Raw genomic sequence first — 20,808 nt, forward strand, 5'->3', positions numbered from 1 at the left:
TTTGAATGAGGGGCTCTGTCCCTGGTCTCGGTGTTTCCCCAGTCTGCCCCCACCCGGCTGCGCCCGGACACATGGAGCATCAACATCTCCTTTGGGTGCGTGAAAGACTTCCCTGGAGGGCAGGGGGTTGCTGGGCAAAGATTCTATCATTAACCAGAGTGAACAGCCCACCCACCCCCCTTTCAGGGTGGCTCAACTCATGAGTGCACAGTCTGAATGAAGACTAAAGGTTTTCATGCCTAAGATCTTCCCCAGTAGACTGGCCCTCTCATGAGAGTGCTAGTCCTCTGGCGGCAAGCCTCCATGGGGGCAGGAGTGCTCTCTTTGGACTGCTTTGCTGGGATGAGCATCCCTAGTCACAGTGGGCCAGACCCCAGGATCCATTGCCCTCCCTCATAGACATATCCTCTCCTAGGAAGTCACTATGTTCCTTTCTCTTTCCTAAGTAGCAGGAAAATAGTCTCCTCCTCCCCCAAGACCCCCCCCCAACAGAAATCATGCTTGTGCAAGACAGTTCGGTTTCAGGGCTTTAAGGAGTGTAGTGGTGCAATCGCTGTCCAATGGCATGGCATTTAAAGGGATTTAAATGCCCTTTCCCTGTTGAGGGTGGGAGGACCATTCCAAAAAATCACAATGGCACTCGGCATGCTCCCTTGAAGATTGTGGCCAATGGCTGCCGCCCTGGGGCCTTGGACCAATGGCTGACACCGCCTTGGCCACAGACTGGCGCTACGAAGCTTGCTGGGATGCAGCCTAAGAAGGAAGGACTCCCCTATCTTGAAAACGGAGGTTGCTGGACCACAGCTGGACAAACGTTTGTAATGCAGTTCATGGTTTGCAAAATTTAACTGTGGGTTCAGCAACCTCCGGTTTCGTGTTATGTGTGAATTGAGGCTCATGTCTCCAGACAATATTAATTAGCAGGGCTCTCCTTACCTGTGCACTTTTGCTGCAACCTAAGGGAGATAAAGAAATCTCCCCTTCAAGCTCTCTAGCAACACACACACACACACACAGTATGTAAACAGAAATCAGAACAACAGGTTGTATCCAATGTTAATATTGGCTTAATGGGGCGGCTGCCCCCTTGACCCGTTTTGCACAGGGAACAATTTTCTCATTCTGCTGCTTTGAAAAACCTTTTGTTGAAAAGTGATATATGAATACATGAATAATAAAAATAACGATAATGTAAGAATCATTGTCTGCAGCAGTCATGACTGAGGCGCTCCATGCGCTGCCAGGCTGGCTCTAATTACGGAGCAACATTTCCTGGGTCCAGCAGGGGATGCCTGCTGCCGCTCCCCCGAGGTTTCCCTTTGCTCCCATTTCCTCAGTACAAAACCACGTCGGTCTCACTCCGCAGTGACTCCAAGGCATCTTACTCCCAGAATACCCAGGACTGCAGCAGCAGCAGCAAACAGGCAGGCAGGCACTTCAGCATCCCGTCCCCTCCTTTCCCTGTTCAGGCAGGACGGGCTTCCCTCTCTTCCGCGCGCCCTCTCTCCCCGCCGCCCCCCGTCCATCTTATATCCCCTTTTCCCTTTCTGGACTCTTACCCTGCCGGGTTTTCCTTCTCTCCCTCGAGGTGAGAGAAAGCCAGCGCGGTGGGAAGGACGAGGAGGTGGCGCGTACGCATGCGCTGTCTTCTCCCTCCCTCTCGCTACTCTCCCATTGATTCCTCCCCCCCCCCACCACCACTTTCCACCTCCGCCTGGAATTCTGTCAGCTCAGCGCGCGCTCCCGAGGAGGGCGTGCGCCTGCGTGAGGAGGAGGGTTGGTCGGTCGCGTGAGGGATGGGGGGGAGAGGCGACTGAGTGGTGTGTGCGTGTGTGTGCGGGCGCGCGCGGGGCTGTTGCTGCTGGCTGCCGCGGCGCTTCTGTTCTGTGTCTATGTGTGTCTGCGAGGCGACCAGGAGCCCTCGAGCCCGGCGCTGGGACCGGCCCGCCATGGAGTGAGCCGCCGACCAACCGGCCGGCCAGCCGCCGCCGCCCCCTTCTCCTGTCCTTTCTTCCCGCGCAGGAGAAGGACCTGACGGAGTCCGAGGAGGCGGAGGTGCCACCAGAGTGGGGAAGGAGCTCGCCCGCCCGCTCGCTCGCCCGCCGGGCTCGGCGCTGCGGAGCCATGGCGGCGCCGCGGGGAGCTTGGCGGCTCCTCGGCTCTTTCTGGCTGGCTCTCCTCTTCGGCCAGCGCCCCGGCGCCGCCGCCGCCGCTTCCAGGAGCAGCTCTTCGCCGCCGCAGCAGCAGAACCTCCCGCCCGCAGGTGAGCCCCTCCGGCCGCCGGAGAGCGAGCGAGCGAGCGAGGGAGGGAAGGGGCCGAGCCGGAGAGGCTGCGCGCGCCTTCACTCCCGCCCCCCCCCATGAAAGTGCGGTGGGGGGGGGGCTCGTGGTGGTAGTGGTGGGCACTGACTTGATGTCTCCTCCACCAGCGTGCGAGCTGCGGTGGCATGTCGCGGGGAAGGACTGCGGCGTCGAGTTTCAGCTGGCGGGGCGGGGGGAGGGAAGGGGGGCGGGCTAGAGGGAGAGGGTGGCCCACAGCCCCGTAGGCTCTTTCTTTTTTGGGGGGGCGGGTGGGGGGGGCGCCTGCTTGGCATATTCATCGCTCAAGCTTCAAGGAAAGGGGAACAACAACAACCACCCTACCACCACCACACACCTCTGGGGTCTGGTCTGCGAAGCGGTGGGAGTCGTGCTCGGGTGGTCATGGAGGGTCTTGTGGCTGCAGTGGTTGCCTTCTGCAGCACCATTAGGAAGAGGCTGCTCTGTGTGTGTGTGTTCCTCCAGCCTTTGCAATGCGTGTGTTCATTTTCCTTTCTTTTTAAAGTGTGTGTGTGTGTGTGTTTTCTCGTTCTCTGGAGCGGTGAACAAAGATTGGGAGAGCCAGGCAGGGGTGGGGTGGGTGGGTGAGAGAGAGAGAGAGAGAGAGAAGGCTGCCAAGAGAGGCTTTGAAAAGGGGGATCAGACACAAACCCGTTCCTGGAGACTTAAAGACACGTCTTCCCCTCCCCCTTTGCAAAAGGTCCGTTCCACTTGTAAGAGTCGCCCTGTATTGGACACGTTTCATGTACCGGCAGAGGCCACTGCACACCTCCACAGATATCCACTGCTGCCACTTATTCCACTGCACAGGAAGGAGAGGGCAGCCTCTGCAAAATCGTTCCCTCAGTTCAGTATTCATCAATGAATACTTCGCCACCACTACTACCACCACCACGTCCTCTTTCACTCTCTGCAGTGATTGAATTTGGTCAGAGAGGTTCTGTTGCAATGAATGGAGCTACTGTCATTGATGCATTTTTGAAAACCAACAGCCTGCTGTCTGCAGCTAGATTTTTTGCTATGGAAAACACATGGGGTATAACTACAAATATTAGGTATGCCTTAGTTCCACAGGGATTGCATAGGATGTAGACATTTTAATTGTGAATTTGTGTTTTATTAACATCAGTGGGACTAGGCTCAATCTAAGTTTACTTGTAGTAAGTCCAACTGTGTTCAATAGAGCTTACTTCCAAGTTTGGCTGTATAGGACTACAGCCTGAGTTTTTTTGGATGTTGCTTGTGTCAGTTAGCAGGCTGTCCACATACATGACTGTTCATTTACCTACTGTAGTCTACACCATGGTAACCTATTGTAACCATGCACCATTCATGGATGCACTGTTTACAGTCATGGGGCCTGTGTTAGGGAAAATTCTATAAGTTATGCAAAAAGAGGGGAAGAAACCTCTTAACAACCAGCTGAAATGTTTTTTCATTGTCTTGAAAATCTTAAAAAGGTTTGTAAAATAAAAGCCCTTTTTACTTTTACTTCATTGCTGGCATTTCACTTCCATGCTAGAAGTTAAATGTACTAACAGCATTTGTTTTCTGTTTGTAGATTGACTTTGACTTTGTTTTCTGTTTGTAGATTGACTTTAGCTTGTTGATATTTTAATATCCTGCCTTAACTGTGTATTCTGTTGTGGCCTAGAAGCCAAAACAAATTAATTTGAAAATTGTAGTATGAAGGAATAGTTGTATGCATTTCTGGAAATATTTGCATGTAGTTGTAAAGTGAAATACACAAGGAAAGTTGACCAGAATAGCTTCCTTTGCTAAACTATTGGCTCTGAATAATTCTGTATGGTACAAGTCTTGCAGATGAGATATTACTGAGATTTTGCTTATAGATGGCAAAGTTTGTAGGCTAGTATGTTGTACATATTGTCTGGTTCTTTACAGTAGCAAGCTGGTTGTTTTGGACCATACATCTTGGAAAATTATAAGGCTAAAATATTTAACCCGAATTACAGATTTTATGAATAATTTGTGAATCCAGCTTGTGCCATTATGCAATAATTTGTCTTAGGTGTTTCAAGTTTAGTTGTGAGAGGAAGCATATTTGAAATAAGTTATGCAGTGGGAAAATACATATGGGTATAATATGTAAGAGATAGTTGTTGTGCAGTTGAGTCAGTGTCGACTCTGGGTGACCACAGAGCCATGTGGTTTTCTTTGGTAGAATACAGGAGGGGCTTACCATTGCATCTCCCGCGCAGTATCAGATGATGCCTTTCAGCATCTTCATATATCACTGGTGTCTGACATAGGTGTTTCCCATAGTCTAGGAAACATACCAGTGGAAATTCGAACCAGCAACCTCTTGCTCCCTAGGCAAGTTACTTCGCTGCTGCACCATTATATAAGAGTTAAAATCAGATTCTCCAGTTTGTCAGCAGTCTAGGCATATGAGAATACAGTAGTTTTAGTTTTGCTTATAGGTGGCATTCTTTTCATATTGGTAATTGAAACTTGCATTCTGCAAATATAGATGTTCTTAGCTGCATGGGAACGTTGGCCCTCCCCAAACCCATGTGTGAGTCAGATATGTGAAGAAGCAATGGAACTCCCACAGCCCAACAATACATCTTATTTGGGACTTGACTTGTATGCTAGAATGCTGGTTTCTATTCTGTGATAAATTTTGTGTCCCCAGTTTTGACATATCTATCTAATCAGACTTTTCTAGTAATCTGTATGTCTTGGATTATACGTGTATAAAATCTCAGCTTTCTGGATGTCCTGGAAATAATTTCCAAGCTGTGTGCCATGAGATAACTTCTAAAGTTATACATAGGCTTTTGTGAGCCCCAATGCATCTACCTGTGGAAAAAGCTGCTGCGGCTGTTCTGCTCTGGTGAGTGTACCTTCCTTCCTGTTGACCTCCTCTGGAGCTGGGCAGTTTTATTATTTTGCATTGGAAGTAATTGGTTCATTCAGTTGTGTATGATGGCAGAATTCCCATCTCTTGGAGGCATGTTTCTCATTGGCTCACTGAATATGTTATTCCTTTGGATTTGACTCTTTTGAATCTGGAGATGTCTGCACTGAGAGGAGGGCTCTTCTGAAAGTGTATAATTCTTAGTCATGCTGAAAATGTACCTCTTCTTGAGTGTGAATGAAGTGTGCCTTCCATTTAATTTTACAAAGTGTGCCTCTACTATTAGAAGATTAGGAAGAGCTACCTTAAGTGCCTAGGCATATACCCTTTAAGTTCCTTGTTTCTAGGGAGATTTATACAAGAGCTTGATTTTGAGAGAGACAGATACGTAAATATCCCATTTTTCAGGCTTTGGTATCTTGGGCTGTATGTTTATGCCAATCTTTAACTTTCAGGATGCCTTGGAAATATTTTTGTCATTTTGAGGTACAGTTGGAGGCTTTCTTCTTGATAGTGATTTACAAGTGTTCACTTTTTAAATTTTCCAGTACTTTAGGCATATAACAATTTCTGTATTTCAGTGAGTGAGGCTCAAGTGTATTTATGTATAATAAATGGAAAGACAACAAAAGTGTGCAGATAATCGGGCATTCTTCCAGGAGGTTTCAGACAGGCCTTAGACCATCCATACACGCCCCCCCCCATTCCTCAAATGGCTGGCCCATGCTGTTGGCTGCGTGCTGGATTGCCAGCAGAAATCTCTAAGCACCCGGCAAGTATTGCCTGCAAGGCAGCACTTATGAAGTGCTAAGACAAGAGGGAGCAGATCCTGGGACTTGCATAGTAGGAGACTCTTTGTACATTCGCTTGACCCTTGTTGTTTGGGTTACCTCATGAGCAATGTGGGAAGGATAGATCATGTGATGGAGGCTGAGATTTCCTCAGAGCCAAAGGAACTCTAGACTTTCCCTTTGCTCAGTTCTGGCATCAGTGTTGTACAGGAAAGTGGGGGGTGGATAGAAGAACTCAATCTCATTATCCCATTAGTCACTGAAATTGTTGCCATTATAAAAGGTGGAACAATGTGTGAGTTGAGTAGATGTATAGAGTAGGTGGAAGTCAGTAGGGATTGGGTAGAGAATAGAACTCTCTACCTGCGGTTTAATTGTAAACCGCCCTGAGCCATTTTGGAAGTGCGGTATTTAAATCAAATCAAATCAAATCAATAAATTGATTTGCCTTGCCTGTCCAGAGAGAGATTCCTGCCTGCAACCTTGGAGAAGCTGCTGCCAGTCTGGGTAGACAGTACTGAGCTAGATGGACCAATGGTCTGACTTGGTATATGGCAGCTTCCTATGATCTGTTAGCAGTATGGATAACATTCATGGTTACCTCTTGTAAAACTTTGTATCTAGGACACTGGCTAGATATGTCATGGTAAAACTCTGTTTCTAGGTCATTGGCTTCAGATGCTAGATGTCTCCTTTTGTGTGAAGTTAAGGTAGGGATGTGTGAACCGGCTTGAGGTTGAGCCTGTTCGATGGCTGGTCCTCGAGCCAAACAGGACCCGGTTCAGTTCGGCTCGATTTCCAATCGAACCACTTTGGCCGGCTTGAGACTTCTCTAAGTGTGTTAAAAAAAACCCCCAAAACAGCTGGGTCTGGCGGCCTCCAGGGGATGCTGCTGCAGCCATGGAGGATCTCCAGTTCCCCCTCCCTCCGTACTTCTTTGGGCCAGTTTGGCCTGTTTATGGGCCTTCTTGACCCTCTCCTGGCTCGTGGCTTCCATTTTGAAGGCTGCCATGCATGCGCACTGTCTGTTTGCATACACCTTTCAAAATGGCCACCGCGAGAAGGCCGACAAGGCCCCAAAACGGGCCGAGGCCCGAGGAACACCAGGAGAAGGTTGGTGGGGGGAGGGGAAACCTTTATTTCTAAGTCATTTCCTTAGAAACATGCTTCAGTACAAGATACTGTACTTGTCTTTAGTCTCCTTGCATGGAACAAAAACTACATCCTGTACATGAATGGCCATGTCCAGGGAGTGAATGGTTCTTGCACAATCTTGTCATCACACGTGGATCTTGAAAAGGCAACATTTCTGCAGTGAGACTCCACATTCCTTTGTACTGCTCTTACATAATGTGCAAGAATTTCATGTTCAAGTGCTGAGGTGTTGATATTCCTGCTTTATTTGCATGTTTAGGCCCTGAAATTTTTGCTTTCAATGTACTGACTAAGAATGTTCTTTTGCAAGTACTTTTCTTAGCATGTCTTCTTGAGTCTTTGCCATTTGAAGGCTGTGTTTTTATAAGTGCCAGGAACTCGCCTGTGCTCATGCTACAATATCTTTTGCCTAAGCTGAACTTTTCTTCTATCTTATGGCATTCAGATTGGCAAAGGTTGTGTTGCTGAACTTCTCTTTAAATTTAGTGTCATGGATTTTGATGGTCATGGATTCAACTTTCAAAAGCTTTACATAGATTCTTGTTTTTCAGATTATTTTCCCCATGGGATTTCTTCTTACTGTTGTAGCTTTTTTTGGTAGTCTTAGAGCAAATTACAATGGAGATCCCTGGTGAAGACAGCACAGAGTGAGATGACCTCATTTGGTGACAAGATGTTGCTGTCTAGTTGAAAATATTATGTTAGTTAACACATGCAAGAGCAAGACATGTATGAAGTGTGAGGTTTTGAAGTTATCCTAGAAAGCAGCAATGCGGCGAATGCTTTACTCCATCTCTGATGCTGTCAAGTTGCAATATATGAAGACTTCTATAAATTGAATGCACTTTACTTTTACTTTAGCTGAATGTATAAAAGGGTTAACTTAGTATTCAAATGATGTCTTTTCCTGAGGAAACAAATTATCAAATACTGCTAATCCATGTTCATCAACTTTGCAGGTAATTTGATACTCAGATTTTTATATTTTGCCTGAAAATGTTCTAATTCTAAAACCAGTTGACATATGTAGTAATTTTTTTAAACAACTACCTGCTGGTTTGAGACAAGAGTTAAGGCTATCTCATTTTGGCTGAAGCGCCACAAAGCTAAGAAATTGGAACCTAAGATTAATGCTTTAACGGACACTCTGTGTGTTCAGTAATAGTGTTGTGCAATATCACAAATTGTGCTCGCTTACAACTTGCCCTCTATATATCCCCACACTTCCTTGGCCTTTGAGGCTCAGCTCAAGATGGGAAGGATAAGAGTGCCTAGTACCAGAAAATATGCCCATGGTGTCCATGAGGGTGCACTGAAGGCAAGTTGTAAGTGAGCACAATATTTCTAGGCTCCAGTGTATTTCTGATGATATCAAAGGGAGAGGGCTAAAGGAAGAGGGTGCGTCTGCCTTGCATCCTGCACCCTTCCTATTATTTTTGTTTCCTAGAGGAAGTAATGCTTGATTTCTGAACTCTGTTTCTAGAGTTTAAAGATGTGGAGAGGACTAAGTATCCCTCTTCTTTGATAGTCTGTATTTCTCTGAAGATTTGTAAAGTGTTTAGCAATTACATATTTATACATATGGCAGATAAATAGTCCTTAAAAAAAAAAGCATTGATGGAAAAAAGCCAGGAATCCAAAGAAATCCTTGTTTCTTAGTTTACACCTATACTTCCTACAACATTTAATAACAGAAAAACAAAGCAAATTTGTTTGCACTCTTTTTTTGGTGTGGTCAGTTTCATATGATACAAACATTCCAGTCCTTATTCAGGCAGACGTCAATTGATGGAAGTTGCTTTGGTTTGCATTTGTTGTGCTGCAAGGTGCATTACAGCATAAATTAGATTAGCAGACAATGAAAGATGAACAGGGGTCTGGAAAACAAGTTGTATGAGGAAAGTTTGAAGGAGCTGACCCAGAGAAGAGAATTCAGAGGGGACGACATGATACTCTTCAGAGGCCTGAAGAGCAGTCACATAGAAGAGGGCAAATACTTGTTTTCTGCTGCATTGGATAGCAGAAGTAGATCTAATTGTCTTAGCTATAGGAGGTAGGTTAGATTAGGAGAAACCTCTTACCAGCAGCAGTGGGACAATGGAATCACTGGGATGGGGGTGGTGATAGGATCTCCCTCACTGGCATTCTTCAAGTGGAGGCATTGAACAGCAGGTTAGACTGGATGGTCCCCTCCAACTGTGATTCTGTGAAATCCTATACTCTTTGGAGCAGTGACCCATTCCCCTGTCAAGGGACTCTGAACCCTGTTGTGATGAGAGGAATATTTATTTATTTCTTAGAATATCCACATCTTTGGGCAGGACTATGACACAAGTGGCAAAGGCTGCTTTCCCTGCAAAACTTTTAGCATAGGTCAGGCTGTGGCAATAAAATACCTAAGCCTTGTAGGAATCTAACAGCATTTTAATAAAATGCCAACAAAATGATCTTTTGTGTAATCCACAGAGAGAGGGTTGATTTTTCACCAAATTAGTTCTCCATTGTTCAGTTTCTCTTTCAAATCTTTCCCCAGATTAATATAAAATTAAACTGTGAAATACAATCAGTTTAAACTAATTCACAATATATCCTTCCGTAATCCCTTCTGGAAGTTATTTAGTCAAATGTGCAGATCTTTCAAAAGATTTATTAAACTCTCTAGCATTTGATTCTTGTCACTTTAATTAGCAGTGGAAAATGTCGTTTTCCAGATTGTGGGCCTTTCCCCCCCACAGTGTTCAAACGTAGGATTGGGAAGTACTTGGGTTTGTGGGAGAGGGAAATGTGCTGTATTTGGAAGAACAGTGAAAAATGTGGTGGTAATTGTATAAGGAGAGAAAATTATTTAAAACTAGTGGACCTGGGTGCAGAGCATCTGTGCTTCTAGTTGGGCTCAGCCGTTGTCCCCCCATGCCGCTGCCGCCGTCTCACCCTGGGGGGCAAGGGCCAGGCTGTCCCACTGCTGCCGCCTCCCTCCGCTTTACCATCTTCCTCCTCGGGGCTGCGGGGCTTCGCCCGCCACTCGTCGTCCTCCCGCTGCCCGTCGTTCTCTCGCCCTCCTCAGGACAGTGGGGCTTTGCCTACCACCCCAACCAGCTCCTGGCATGTGCTCCTCCCTCCCGCCCTTGCACATGTTGCCTCCTCTGGGCCTGCCATTGGTTGCGGCTGCAGCGTGGGTGGAGCTTGCCACATCCCCACGCATCCTCTTTACCGGAATTTTAAAAGTTAGTTAAAAATTTCTACTTTTGTTTTGCTTTGAAGATAATGCGTATATGAATAATTTCTCTCTCAGTAATAGGTTAAGATTTCATAATTTCTTGTACTAAAATGGATCTGTACATACTATATAGAATGGAAAGACCAGTGTGCCCTGAGAGGAAGGCAATAAAGGAGGCATCCAGGCCAGGGGGGACCATAACATCAGCCCCCATAGAGACCAGCTCTGGCCTATGAAGACCTTTGGGGCAGCCCCCCCCCCACCTTCCCAGGTGTACTGAAAGACCAGTGTGCCCTGAGAGGAAGGCAGGAAAGGATGCTTGCTCCCAGCCCAGGGAGCTCTTGTCCTCAGCTCCTGGAAAGACGAGCAGCCTGAGACATTTTATCAATCTTCTGTAATTTGCTTCTTTTAATATTGTAAACCACTTTGGGTGCCTTTGTCAAAGCAGAAAGGTGATATAAAAATGAAGCTAATAAATAAAAGAATGTGTGTTGGGATCTATAATTGACACTGTAACTGAAATAGATTAGAAGGGGCTCTTGATGTTGTAGGTTTTATTCAGTAGATGCCTATGGCACTATATAGCACAATACACAGCATTGGCACAGGGCTATCTATGATAGTTGGAATGTAAGTAGTTATTTACCAACAACTTGATTTTGGTTATTGGAATGCTGGAAAATTTCTCTGACTTCCTTGCCATCGAAGCCATTGTGTGGCAATGTCTTGGTGATAGTTGCACAATTATTCCAAGAAAATGACCATTTCTGGAAACTCCCTTACTCTTTAGAAGTCTGAATTGAGTTATTCTAGAGCAGGCTGCTCAGCTTCGGCCCTTGTGCAATGTTGGCCTACAGCTCCCACAATCCCTGGCTATTGGCCACTCTGGATAGGGATTATGGGATTTGTAGTCCAAAAACCAGCTTGGTGGGGAGCGGGGGGCAAAGTTGAACAGGCCTGTTCTAGAGGAATCTACTGTTTGAGCAAGACTGCCAGATTAGTGTTTAAACAACATTAATATACCCTAATGTTTCTTCTCTGGACATCAATAGATGAGTAGCAATATGAATTGACATCTATAATGTTCTGTGATGGGCTGGAATAAGAAACAAGTCTGCTGTATCTGCATCCAGGTGTTGGTACACACACACATGTTTTTGTCTGAATGACTGTAACTGGACTCATTTTAAAAGTGAACCTGAGTACAGTCCTTTAAATGCACGATACAGATAGGAAGTGTATGGCTTACCTGCGTTCAGCATAATATATGAATAACTATACTTGCATACAGACCTGTACCTGTAGGGCTATATATTATCTCAAACAGAGACTTCTAGTGGTTTTGTCCTATTGCACCTTTTTAGATGTCGCACACTGATTTCAGTGTGACTTGCTTTCAGATACTTTTGTGAGGAGCACAGCACCATTAATCCAATCCTTTTGGATTCCTGCCCTGATGTCTAAGAATGTATCTGGGTGATTTTGGCACAGGGCATTCATTTATTTATTTTATTACATTTATACCCCTGCTCTACCTCTGAGGAGCCCAGAGCAGTGTACAGGAGGCCCTCATTATCTTTGGTTTCATGGACTGAGGTTTTGCATATCTGCGACCAGCTCTTAGAGATCCATCCTTATATGTGGTAGCAGATTTTAGCACAGTTTAGTGTGCTGAGGAACCTATCCCCTGGATTCCCATAGGCCCACGGTTTCTATTCATGGTTTCTGTATATGCAACTGTGGGAAAAGAATGGAACCCCCACAAATAAAGATGGCCTTCTGTACATGATTTTATATTTATCCTCACAACAACCGTGTGAGGTAGGTTAGGATGAGAGAGAATTACCTGCCCATAGTCACTGATTGAGCTTCATGGTTGAATGTATATTTGAACTCGGGTCTTCCTGATCCTAGTCTAACACTCTGACGATTGCACCACGCTGGTTCTCATTTGTGTTTTAGATATTGTGCCCATTGTCACTTGCCGTTTAATGAGTTTTAATTTTACTAGTATGACAAACAGTGGCTCAGTACAAGAGAACCTTGTTATTCGTAGATCCAGCATCAGCGGTTTCGCGTATCTGCGATCAGGTAATTGGCACCCAACCTTGGTATACGTGGGGGGGAAAGGGGGGGGGTTGGTTAAATCCACATATCTATGAACTGGGGGTGGCCAGAAATGACCTCATAGGTCATTTCTGGTCACCATTTTGAGCTCAGGAACCATATTGTGACTCATTGTAAAATACAATTAAAAACACGTGATTTTTCATCACGGAATGGAGACTCTTGGGGGTATTGCTGGATCACTAGGGACCTGAGCATGGTAGGCCACTTTCCCCATGTTTCTAGGGGACATTTTCAGTTTTCCCCTCTCTTTTGCGACCTCTGGAGCCTAACCCTCACAATCCCATAGACATAATGATCCGTGGTAATTACGGAGAACAGAACCCCCATGAATACTGAGGTCCTCCTATACACTGTTTATTGGATCACCTGGCTCAGTTGGCTTACATGTCTCCAGACTTGGTAATGTTGAAAGCTTGTGATGTCTTTTAGATAAGCAGTCTTTCTGCTCACTGTGAAAATAAAATTTGAATATGAAGCCTAATTCAAGCAATGTATCAAAATGCTCTTCTGTTGTAAGAACTAGTTATAAAGAATTGTGGTGAAATGATTACTTTTACAAAGCCTCAAGAGAAAGAAAGAAAATAATGCTTTATAAGCAATTAATGGTAATAGGGATTTTATAAAATCTTGAATGTTCACAATTTAAATTGGCCATTCTTATTATTAGTTTTATAAGAAATAAAATATCCTTGTACAGGATTACCAAGATCACAATATAAAACCCCATACCCCTTTTATTTGCTTAATAGACTGCGAGGACTTCTAGAATTTGAAGTGACCTCTTAAGAAGCACAAATGTGGGGAAAAGGTCAGAATTGACCAATTTTGGTCAGGAATGAATGTTGAAACATAATTTTTCATAACATTTAACAGCTACGTTTGTATTATTTGAGATCTTGGTTTCTCTGTTAGGGCTGAGGGTAGGGCTAAAAAGATTCTGATGTCAAAAAGTGTCCTACTTAGATTTGTGCTTTTAATGAGGTGTAGAAAACTTTTAAAACTTCATAGATGGAGCTGCTTAATCAAGTTTTGATTGCTCGAGATATAGACATAAGTATCAATTTCCTCTTGGGAAAGTATGTCTAAAATGTTTGAGATACTTAGAAAACACTGTTCTCAGTCCCTCCCTACAAAATCTCAATGCAACAAAAACATCAAAGGCTAGATTCTGTTCTAAGGTTGCTGCTGATTTTTCTTTTTCTTTCCTACTTTGCTGTGTGTGTAAGAGATCTACAAGTGTGTTAATGTGAGAGAAAATAATAGAATCATAAAATCATAGAATGTTAGTGTTGGAAGGGACATTGGAGGTATTTTAGTTCTAGTTCTCTGCTCAATGCAGAAGTCTGCTGCAGCATCCCTGACGGATGGATGTTCAGCCTCTGTTTGAAAACTTCCAATAATTCCACTGTCGAACAGCTGTTAGCTACATTCCTCCTGAATCTCCTTCCTTGTAACTTCAACCCATTCTAGTAACTTCTAGTCCTGCCCTCAAGGAGCAATGGAGAACAAATCTGCATCTCCTATGTGGCAGCCTTTCCAATATTTGGGGATGGTGATTTCTTCCCTTAATCAGGTCTCCCCCATCCTATACTTGTCCATTTGACTTTTTAAAAAACCCAAAAATTTAAATGCAGAACTTTACACATCTCTGAATTTCATCTAGTTGGTTTTGGCCCAATATTAGAACTGCCTGAGATCAGATTGAATCTTGATCCTGTCTTCTAAAGTGTTAGCTAACCCCCTTTGTATTGTCAGCAGATTTGATAAGCAACCTTTCCTCCTTGGAGTGATCTGTAAAAATCTGAACAGCACAGGGCCCAAGACAGATTCCTGTGGCACTCTACTCAATTCTTTTCTCCAAGATGACGTGGAGCCATTAATGAGTACTTGTTGGGTACAATTATTCAACCAGCTATGAATTCACCTAACAGTATAGCCCACGTTACTATATTGTCAATATTGTGGGAGATCTTGTCAAATGTTTTGTTGAAATTAAGATACAGTATGTCTGTAGCATCCCCATGATCTGCTGAACTAGTAAATATCAGAACCAAATAAGATTAGTCTGGTATGACTTGTTCTTGTCAAACCCATTCTGGCTCCGGGTAAGTGCCACATTTGAAGTCCAGGGTGTGAAACTGCTGGCCCTTGGCTAGATCAGGCCTGCAGAGCTCAACTGACTGGCCTGCATGAAGCCAGGACAAGCCCCTGCTGCCATTTCTCCCCCTGTCCCACTGCTGCCAAAGAGGTGGCATGTTGTTTTATTTCTCTCTGACCAGCATGCTTCCTTCTCCCTGATGGTGCCAGTATTTCTCTCCCCCCCACTCTACTCACCCTGTGCGCTGCAGCGGTAGGCATGAATTGCTTCCTTCCTCCGTCACTGCCACGCTTCTACCTCATGGCAGGCTTTTTTGTGAATAAAGTGCTGCTAACCTGGAAGAGGGGTGATAGAGAGGAGGAGAAAGATTTGGCAACAACCAAATCGGAAGACAGTGTGGCGTGCTTTTTCTCTGAACAAGGAAGGGGAGGAAGAAAGGTAGAGAATAAAGAGGAGGGGAGAAGAGGAAGAAGAAGAAGGGTAAGAGAGGGGGAAAGAGTTCTGCTTTTCTTGGGGCATGATGTTGTGGAATTATTGATCTGATTGAGTGTTAAAAATCTGAAAACAACAGTTACAATAAGTTAAGAATTCTTCTAAAAATACATGTTTTTTTTTTTTTAATTCCCTGAGCATATTCTGGTGTAAAAAGTAGTGAAATTTAGCTAATTTCAGTGGCAGGATTGTATATGCACAATTTGGAGTTTGTATGTCTTTGGGGGAGATGACCTACTTATAAGAACATAAAAAATGCCCTACTGGATCAGGCCCAAGGCCCATCTAGTCCAGCATCCTACTTCACACAGTGGCCTATCACATGCCTCAGGGAAACCCACAGGCAAGAGCTGAGGGCATGCCCTCTCTCCTATTGCTATTCCCCTGCAACTGATATTTAGAGGAATCTTGCCTCTGAGGCTGGAATTGGACTATAGCCTTCAGACTAGTAGCCATTGATAGACCTGTCCTTTATGCAGTTATCCAAACCCCTCTTAAAGCCATCTAGGCTGTTGCTTGTCACTACATTGTGTGGCAGAGAATTCCATAGGTTGATTATATGTTGTGTAAAAAAGCACTTTTTTTGGTCAGTCCTAAATTTCTTGGCAACCAGTTTCATGGGATGATTCCCTGGTTCTAGTGTTATGTAAACTGCCCTGAGCCATTTTTGGAAGGGTGGTATAGAAATCAAATTAATAATAATAATAATAAATATGCGAGAGGGTGAAAATTTTCTCTTGATCAACTTTCTCCACACCATGCATGATTTTATAGACCTTTATCATGTCCCCCCTCAGTTGTCTTTTTTTCTAAACTAAAAAGCCCCAGGTGTTGTAGCCTCCCTTGTAAGGAAAGTGCTCTAGGCCCCTGATCATCTTGGTTGCCCTCTTCTGCATCTTTTCCATTTCTACAATGTCCTTCTTAAGATATGGTGGTCAGAACTGCATGCAGTACTCCAAAAGTGGCCGCTCCATAGTTTTGTATAAGGGTGTTATATCATTAGCAGTTTTATTTTCAACCCCGTACCTAATGATTCCAGGCATTGAATTGGCCTTTTTCACATTGAGTCGACACTTTCAAAGAGCTATCCACCACGACGCCAAGATCCCTCTCCTAGTCAGCTCAGACCCCATCAGCGTATATGTGAAGTTGGGGTTTTTTTTTGGCCTCATTATGCATCACTTCACGCTTGTTAACATGGAAGCACATTTGCCGTTGTGTTGCCCATTCCCCCAGTTTGGAGAGAACCTTTTGGAGCTCCTCACAATCTATTTTGGATTTCACTATCCTAAATAGTTTGTCATCTGCAAATTTGTCCGCCTCACTGCTTACCTTAACTTCCAGATCATTTATAGACAAATTAGAGCACTGGTCCCAGAACTGATCCCTGGGGGACACCACTTCTAACTTCCCTCCATTTAGAGGTCCATTTATTTCTACCCTCTGTTCCCTGTCCTTCAACCAGTAACCAATCAACACATGAACCTGCCCCCTTATCCCATGACTGCTAAGTTTTCTCAGGAGTCTTTGATGAGGAACTTTGTCAAAAGCTTTTTGAAAGTCCAGGGATACTATGTCAACTGGATCACCTTTATCCACGTACCTGTTGACAGTCACAAATAACTCCAAAAGGTTAGTGAGGCTAGATTTCCCTCTGCAGAAGCCATGTTGGTTCTCCTTCAGCAGGGCCTGTTCTTCTATATGCTTAACAACTTTATCCTTGAGAATGCTTTCCATCAATTTGTCTGCAACAGACATTAAGCTAACTGGGCTGTAATTTTCCAGATTGCCCCAGACCCCTTTATGAAAATTGGTGTTACATTGGCTACTTTCCAGTCCTCTGGTACAGAGCCTGATTGTTGGGATAAGTTATATATTTTTGCAAGGAGGTCAGCAATCTCACATTTGAGTTTTATAAAGACTCTTGAGTGGATGCCATCTCACACTGGTGATTTAATTTTTAGGTTTTTCAGACAGTTTAGAACGTCATCTCTTGTCACCTCTAGCTGACTCAGTTCTTTAGCCTCTGTCCCTGAGAAACTCAGTTCAGGCACAGATGTATATGCTTAGTATCCTCTGCTGTGAAGATAGATGCAAAGAACTTGTTTAACTTCCCTGCAGTCTCCATAACCTCCTTAATGCTCCCTTTCACTATCTCATTATCTAATGGTCCAACCGGCTCCCTGGCAGGTTTCCTGCTTCTGAGGCCTTTAAAGAAGTTTTTGTTATTCCCCTTGATGCATTTAGCTAAATGTTCCTAAAACTCCTTGCATTTTTTTTTTTTGGCCAGAGTTTGTGTTCCTTTCTGTTCTCTTCATTTGGGCAGGTCTTCTAATTTCTGAAGGAAGTCATCTTCCCTTTTATAATTTCCTTGACTTTACTTGTTAGCCAGGCTGGCATCCTCCTGGACTTTTCTCCTTTTTGGTATACATTCTAACTAGGCTTCTGTTATTGTGGATTTAAATAAACTCCATGCATTCAGGAATGAAGTGACTCTCCTGATCTTCCCTTTCCATTTTCTTTTCACCAAACTCCTCATTTTAGAGACGTTTCCTCTTCTCAAGTTCAAAGTGTCTGTGTTAGACTTCCCTTGCAGTTCTCTCCTCACACGTATTCTGAATTTTATAACACTATGGTCATAGTTCTCTAAAGGTTCCACCACACTGACATCTTGTACCCAGTCATGAACACAACTCAGGATTAAGTCCAAAGTCACATTGTCTCTGGATGGTTCAATGACCAACTGTTCTAGGGCTAGGGATGAGCCTGGACCGGTCCGGAGGCCATTTTGAAGGCCTCCGAACTGGTCCAGACTTGAGGGCGGTCCGGCACTGCTGTGAGGGGCTCTTTAAGGGCGGGAGAGGGTGTACTTACCCCCCCCCGCCGCGTCACGTTTCCGTGTCGCGTGCGACGTGCGCATGCGCAAAAGGCTTTGTGAAGCCTTTTGCCGACGACTGGGTAAAGGGGCGGCAGGGCGGTATCCTGCTGCCCCAAAAGCTTTACTAAACAAAGGCGTCGGCGGGGAAAACATGGCGGCGGGGGTAAATACACCCTCAAAGAGCCCCCCACAGCAGTGCCAGACCGCGGTTCCGTGCACATCCCTATTTAGGGCACAGTCATTCAGTGTGTCTAGAAATGTGGCCTCTTAATCATTTTACCTCACTGTGAATTTACCTAGTCTATGTGTGGGTAATTGCAGTCACCTATTATAGCTCTGTCTCTCTTTGATGCCTCCCAGATTTCCTTCTGCAACTCCTAGTCACTGTCAGCATTTTGATCAGGAGGGCGATAGCATGTCCTTAGTAGCACATTTCTTTTCAGGCTGTTCATGATATTCAGAATTCATTCAAAAAACTACCAAAACATTATTCAAACTTACCCCAAGCATATTCTGCTGTAAAATGAGTGCATTCCACTAATTTAAGTGCCAGGGCAAGGAAGGGAGCAAGAGAGAGGGAGGGAGGGAGGAGGAAAATAGAAGGCAGTGTGAGCTGGGCGCCAGTTGACAGAAGGTGGTATGAGGTTGGCTTCCTGGAGTTGCATTGAAATCAAATCCGGCCCACCATCCTACTGAGTTTGACAACCCTGTTCTAAGTGTTCATAGACAGACTGCCTAATAATCTATTCTAAAATCTTGCCAGATGTCAGTGCCAAACTGACTAGTCTATAGTTTCCCAGCACCTCCCTCCTTTACCCTGTCATTTAACAGGGACATTGTTCATAGAATTTCCCTCCTGCGGCATGCTTCTGTTTCCATTTGAAAGTTGAATCTCCAGTTAACTGTTGCCAATCCAATTGGATCAAGAGTCCCCACCTGACCTCAGTCCAAAAGAAGTTGGTGGGGTGTATGGGTCCTGGGACTCGCTCCATTGAGCCTCATTGGTTCTTGTTCAGTGTTCCAGATACTTTGTGCCACGGCTATTCTGTTTAGTATGGAGATTGCCTTCTTCCTTTTAGCCTACCTAGGTGCAGTGCTTGCCAAGTGCTGTTGTTCAGGTTTGCAGAAGGTGGTATGAGGTTGATAGCCCACCATTTTCTACTAGCCATGCAACGTTCAATCCCACCACAGTGCTATCTGGAACAATTAATAGAATTCAAAGACTAATTGGATTTTATAGCCAGAACTATGAGCCAAATCCATAACTTCTTCATAGATTGTGGTTTGTACCAGAAAATTTATATTTGAGCTTTTTATAAATTATGACTAGAACCTTAACAAAATGTTGCCATATGTCCCCAGTAAAAAGAATACTATTCAGCCAGGCTTCTAGTGCTTTGTCCTTTCTGAAACAACCCTGTGTAATATAGAAAGGGGACATTTTAACCTCACAGGACATATCCACTCAATATCCCTTCCAGGATACTTATTATAAGCTATTTAGAGGCTGGCGCAGGTCAATTCTCTGACTATATCTTCCCATGACTTCAATTTCCCTGCATCTTTCCCCCCCAAAGATGAATGTCAAAGAATCATTTTTTCAATGAATTTTGTTTTCCAACTACAATTGATGACAATTGTATGATGACACTGCAAAAGTGATGACACTGCAACTAGAATTTAATCTTAGTTTAAAATAGACAATTGTCTTAGTCCAGCAGCAGTGTGACATGAGGTGAGGTGGGGATGATCAGAGCATGCTGCTTTTAGGCCTGCCTAAATGACTCCTTAATGCCCTAATAAAGACTTTAAATTCCTACCCACACCCATTGGATATGAAAGACAAGCTGTTTGTTTGTTTTTAAAATTTCTTTCAAGTCAACTTATTAAAAGTGGAAAGTAAGTTCTGCAGAGGGAAAAATTAAATGGAAAGTCAAATCTAGCCATTATATTTTGAACCTTTGATACTACAGTTTGTATCCCTTTACCCCTAATTCTTTGAGCCTTGTAAAAATATACAAAAACAAAATAGTTTTCATGACCATGAGTGTAAACTGATCTCTTTCTGGCACTGATCCCAACTTAAAGAATGTGTCACTTCTCTGTGCCAGACTTTCAAAACAGGTATTACTTTACACTTTAACTGCATACATCTTGAAAAGGAAATAAACTAGTGGGATTTTTCCACCATGGGCACATAAAGCCTTGCTTCACAGAAGAGAGCACTTAAGCAGGAACAAGGAAGCTTGTGTGAAGTGACCTAAGATTGTATACTTTGGGGTGGGGGGAGAAGTCTGATCTTGGTGTGTAGCTCTTGGCAGTTTTCAACAAAACAGTCAGTGTTCTCTTAGTTCAGATTTTTTTTTTTTAAACTGCAAACAGTGTTCTAAAAAGATCAACTTCGTGAAATGGTTGCAATATTTCATTCTTTGCAAATTGGCTTTCTCATATTAGGAAAAATGTTCATTAACAATTCTATGGGCAAGCTCTTAATCTTCTGGTTTCAAGGTTAATGCTTGGAAATGGGAATAACTTATAATATGAATAGGACAAATATTTATATACCACTTTCCAACAAAAGTTCCTAAAGTGGGGGGTAAGTGACAATCCAGGTCCTGTTCCTTAACCAATCCCAACAGCTTCGATAGTGACAGCCATTTCCACTTCCTAAGTTCAAATGGAGAAGGCTGTGCCTGCAAAAAACCAGAAAGAGAGTAATGTTACTAGAGGGGAAGATTATGTCCTTTTAAAATTTGGATGCAGATTCAATTCACTCTGAGAATTGTTCACCAGATGACCTCTTGCCTAACAAAAACCTTGCTTTTGGGGGCTTAATCTTCTCCA

At 44.0% G+C, this 20,808-nt stretch overlaps 1 protein-coding gene across 15 annotated transcripts in view; it reads left to right on the forward strand.

Annotated features, from left to right (window-relative positions):
* Positions 1-1,686: 1,686 nt before the first annotated feature.
* The window catches only part of NEO1 (neogenin 1), a 168,296-nt gene continuing 149,174 nt past the window's right edge, over positions 1,687-20,808 (forward strand). For 7 of the 15 annotated variants that reach the window (XM_053272311.1, XM_053272318.1, XM_053272316.1 and 4 more), the window contains exon 1: positions 1,689-2,263. In XM_053272311.1, coding sequence (XP_053128286.1) covers positions 2,125-2,263 — 139 coding nt within the window. In that variant the 5' untranslated portion in view covers positions 1,689-2,124. Of the gene's footprint in view, positions 2,264-20,808 lie in introns of all 15 variants that reach the window. The other 8 variants (XM_053272309.1, XM_053272314.1, XM_053272325.1 and 5 more) reach the window with 3 other exon arrangements.

Source organism: Hemicordylus capensis, chromosome 10 (assembly GCF_027244095.1).
Source record: "Hemicordylus capensis ecotype Gifberg chromosome 10, rHemCap1.1.pri, whole genome shotgun sequence".
NCBI lineage: Eukaryota > Metazoa > Chordata > Lepidosauria > Squamata > Cordylidae > Hemicordylus > Hemicordylus capensis.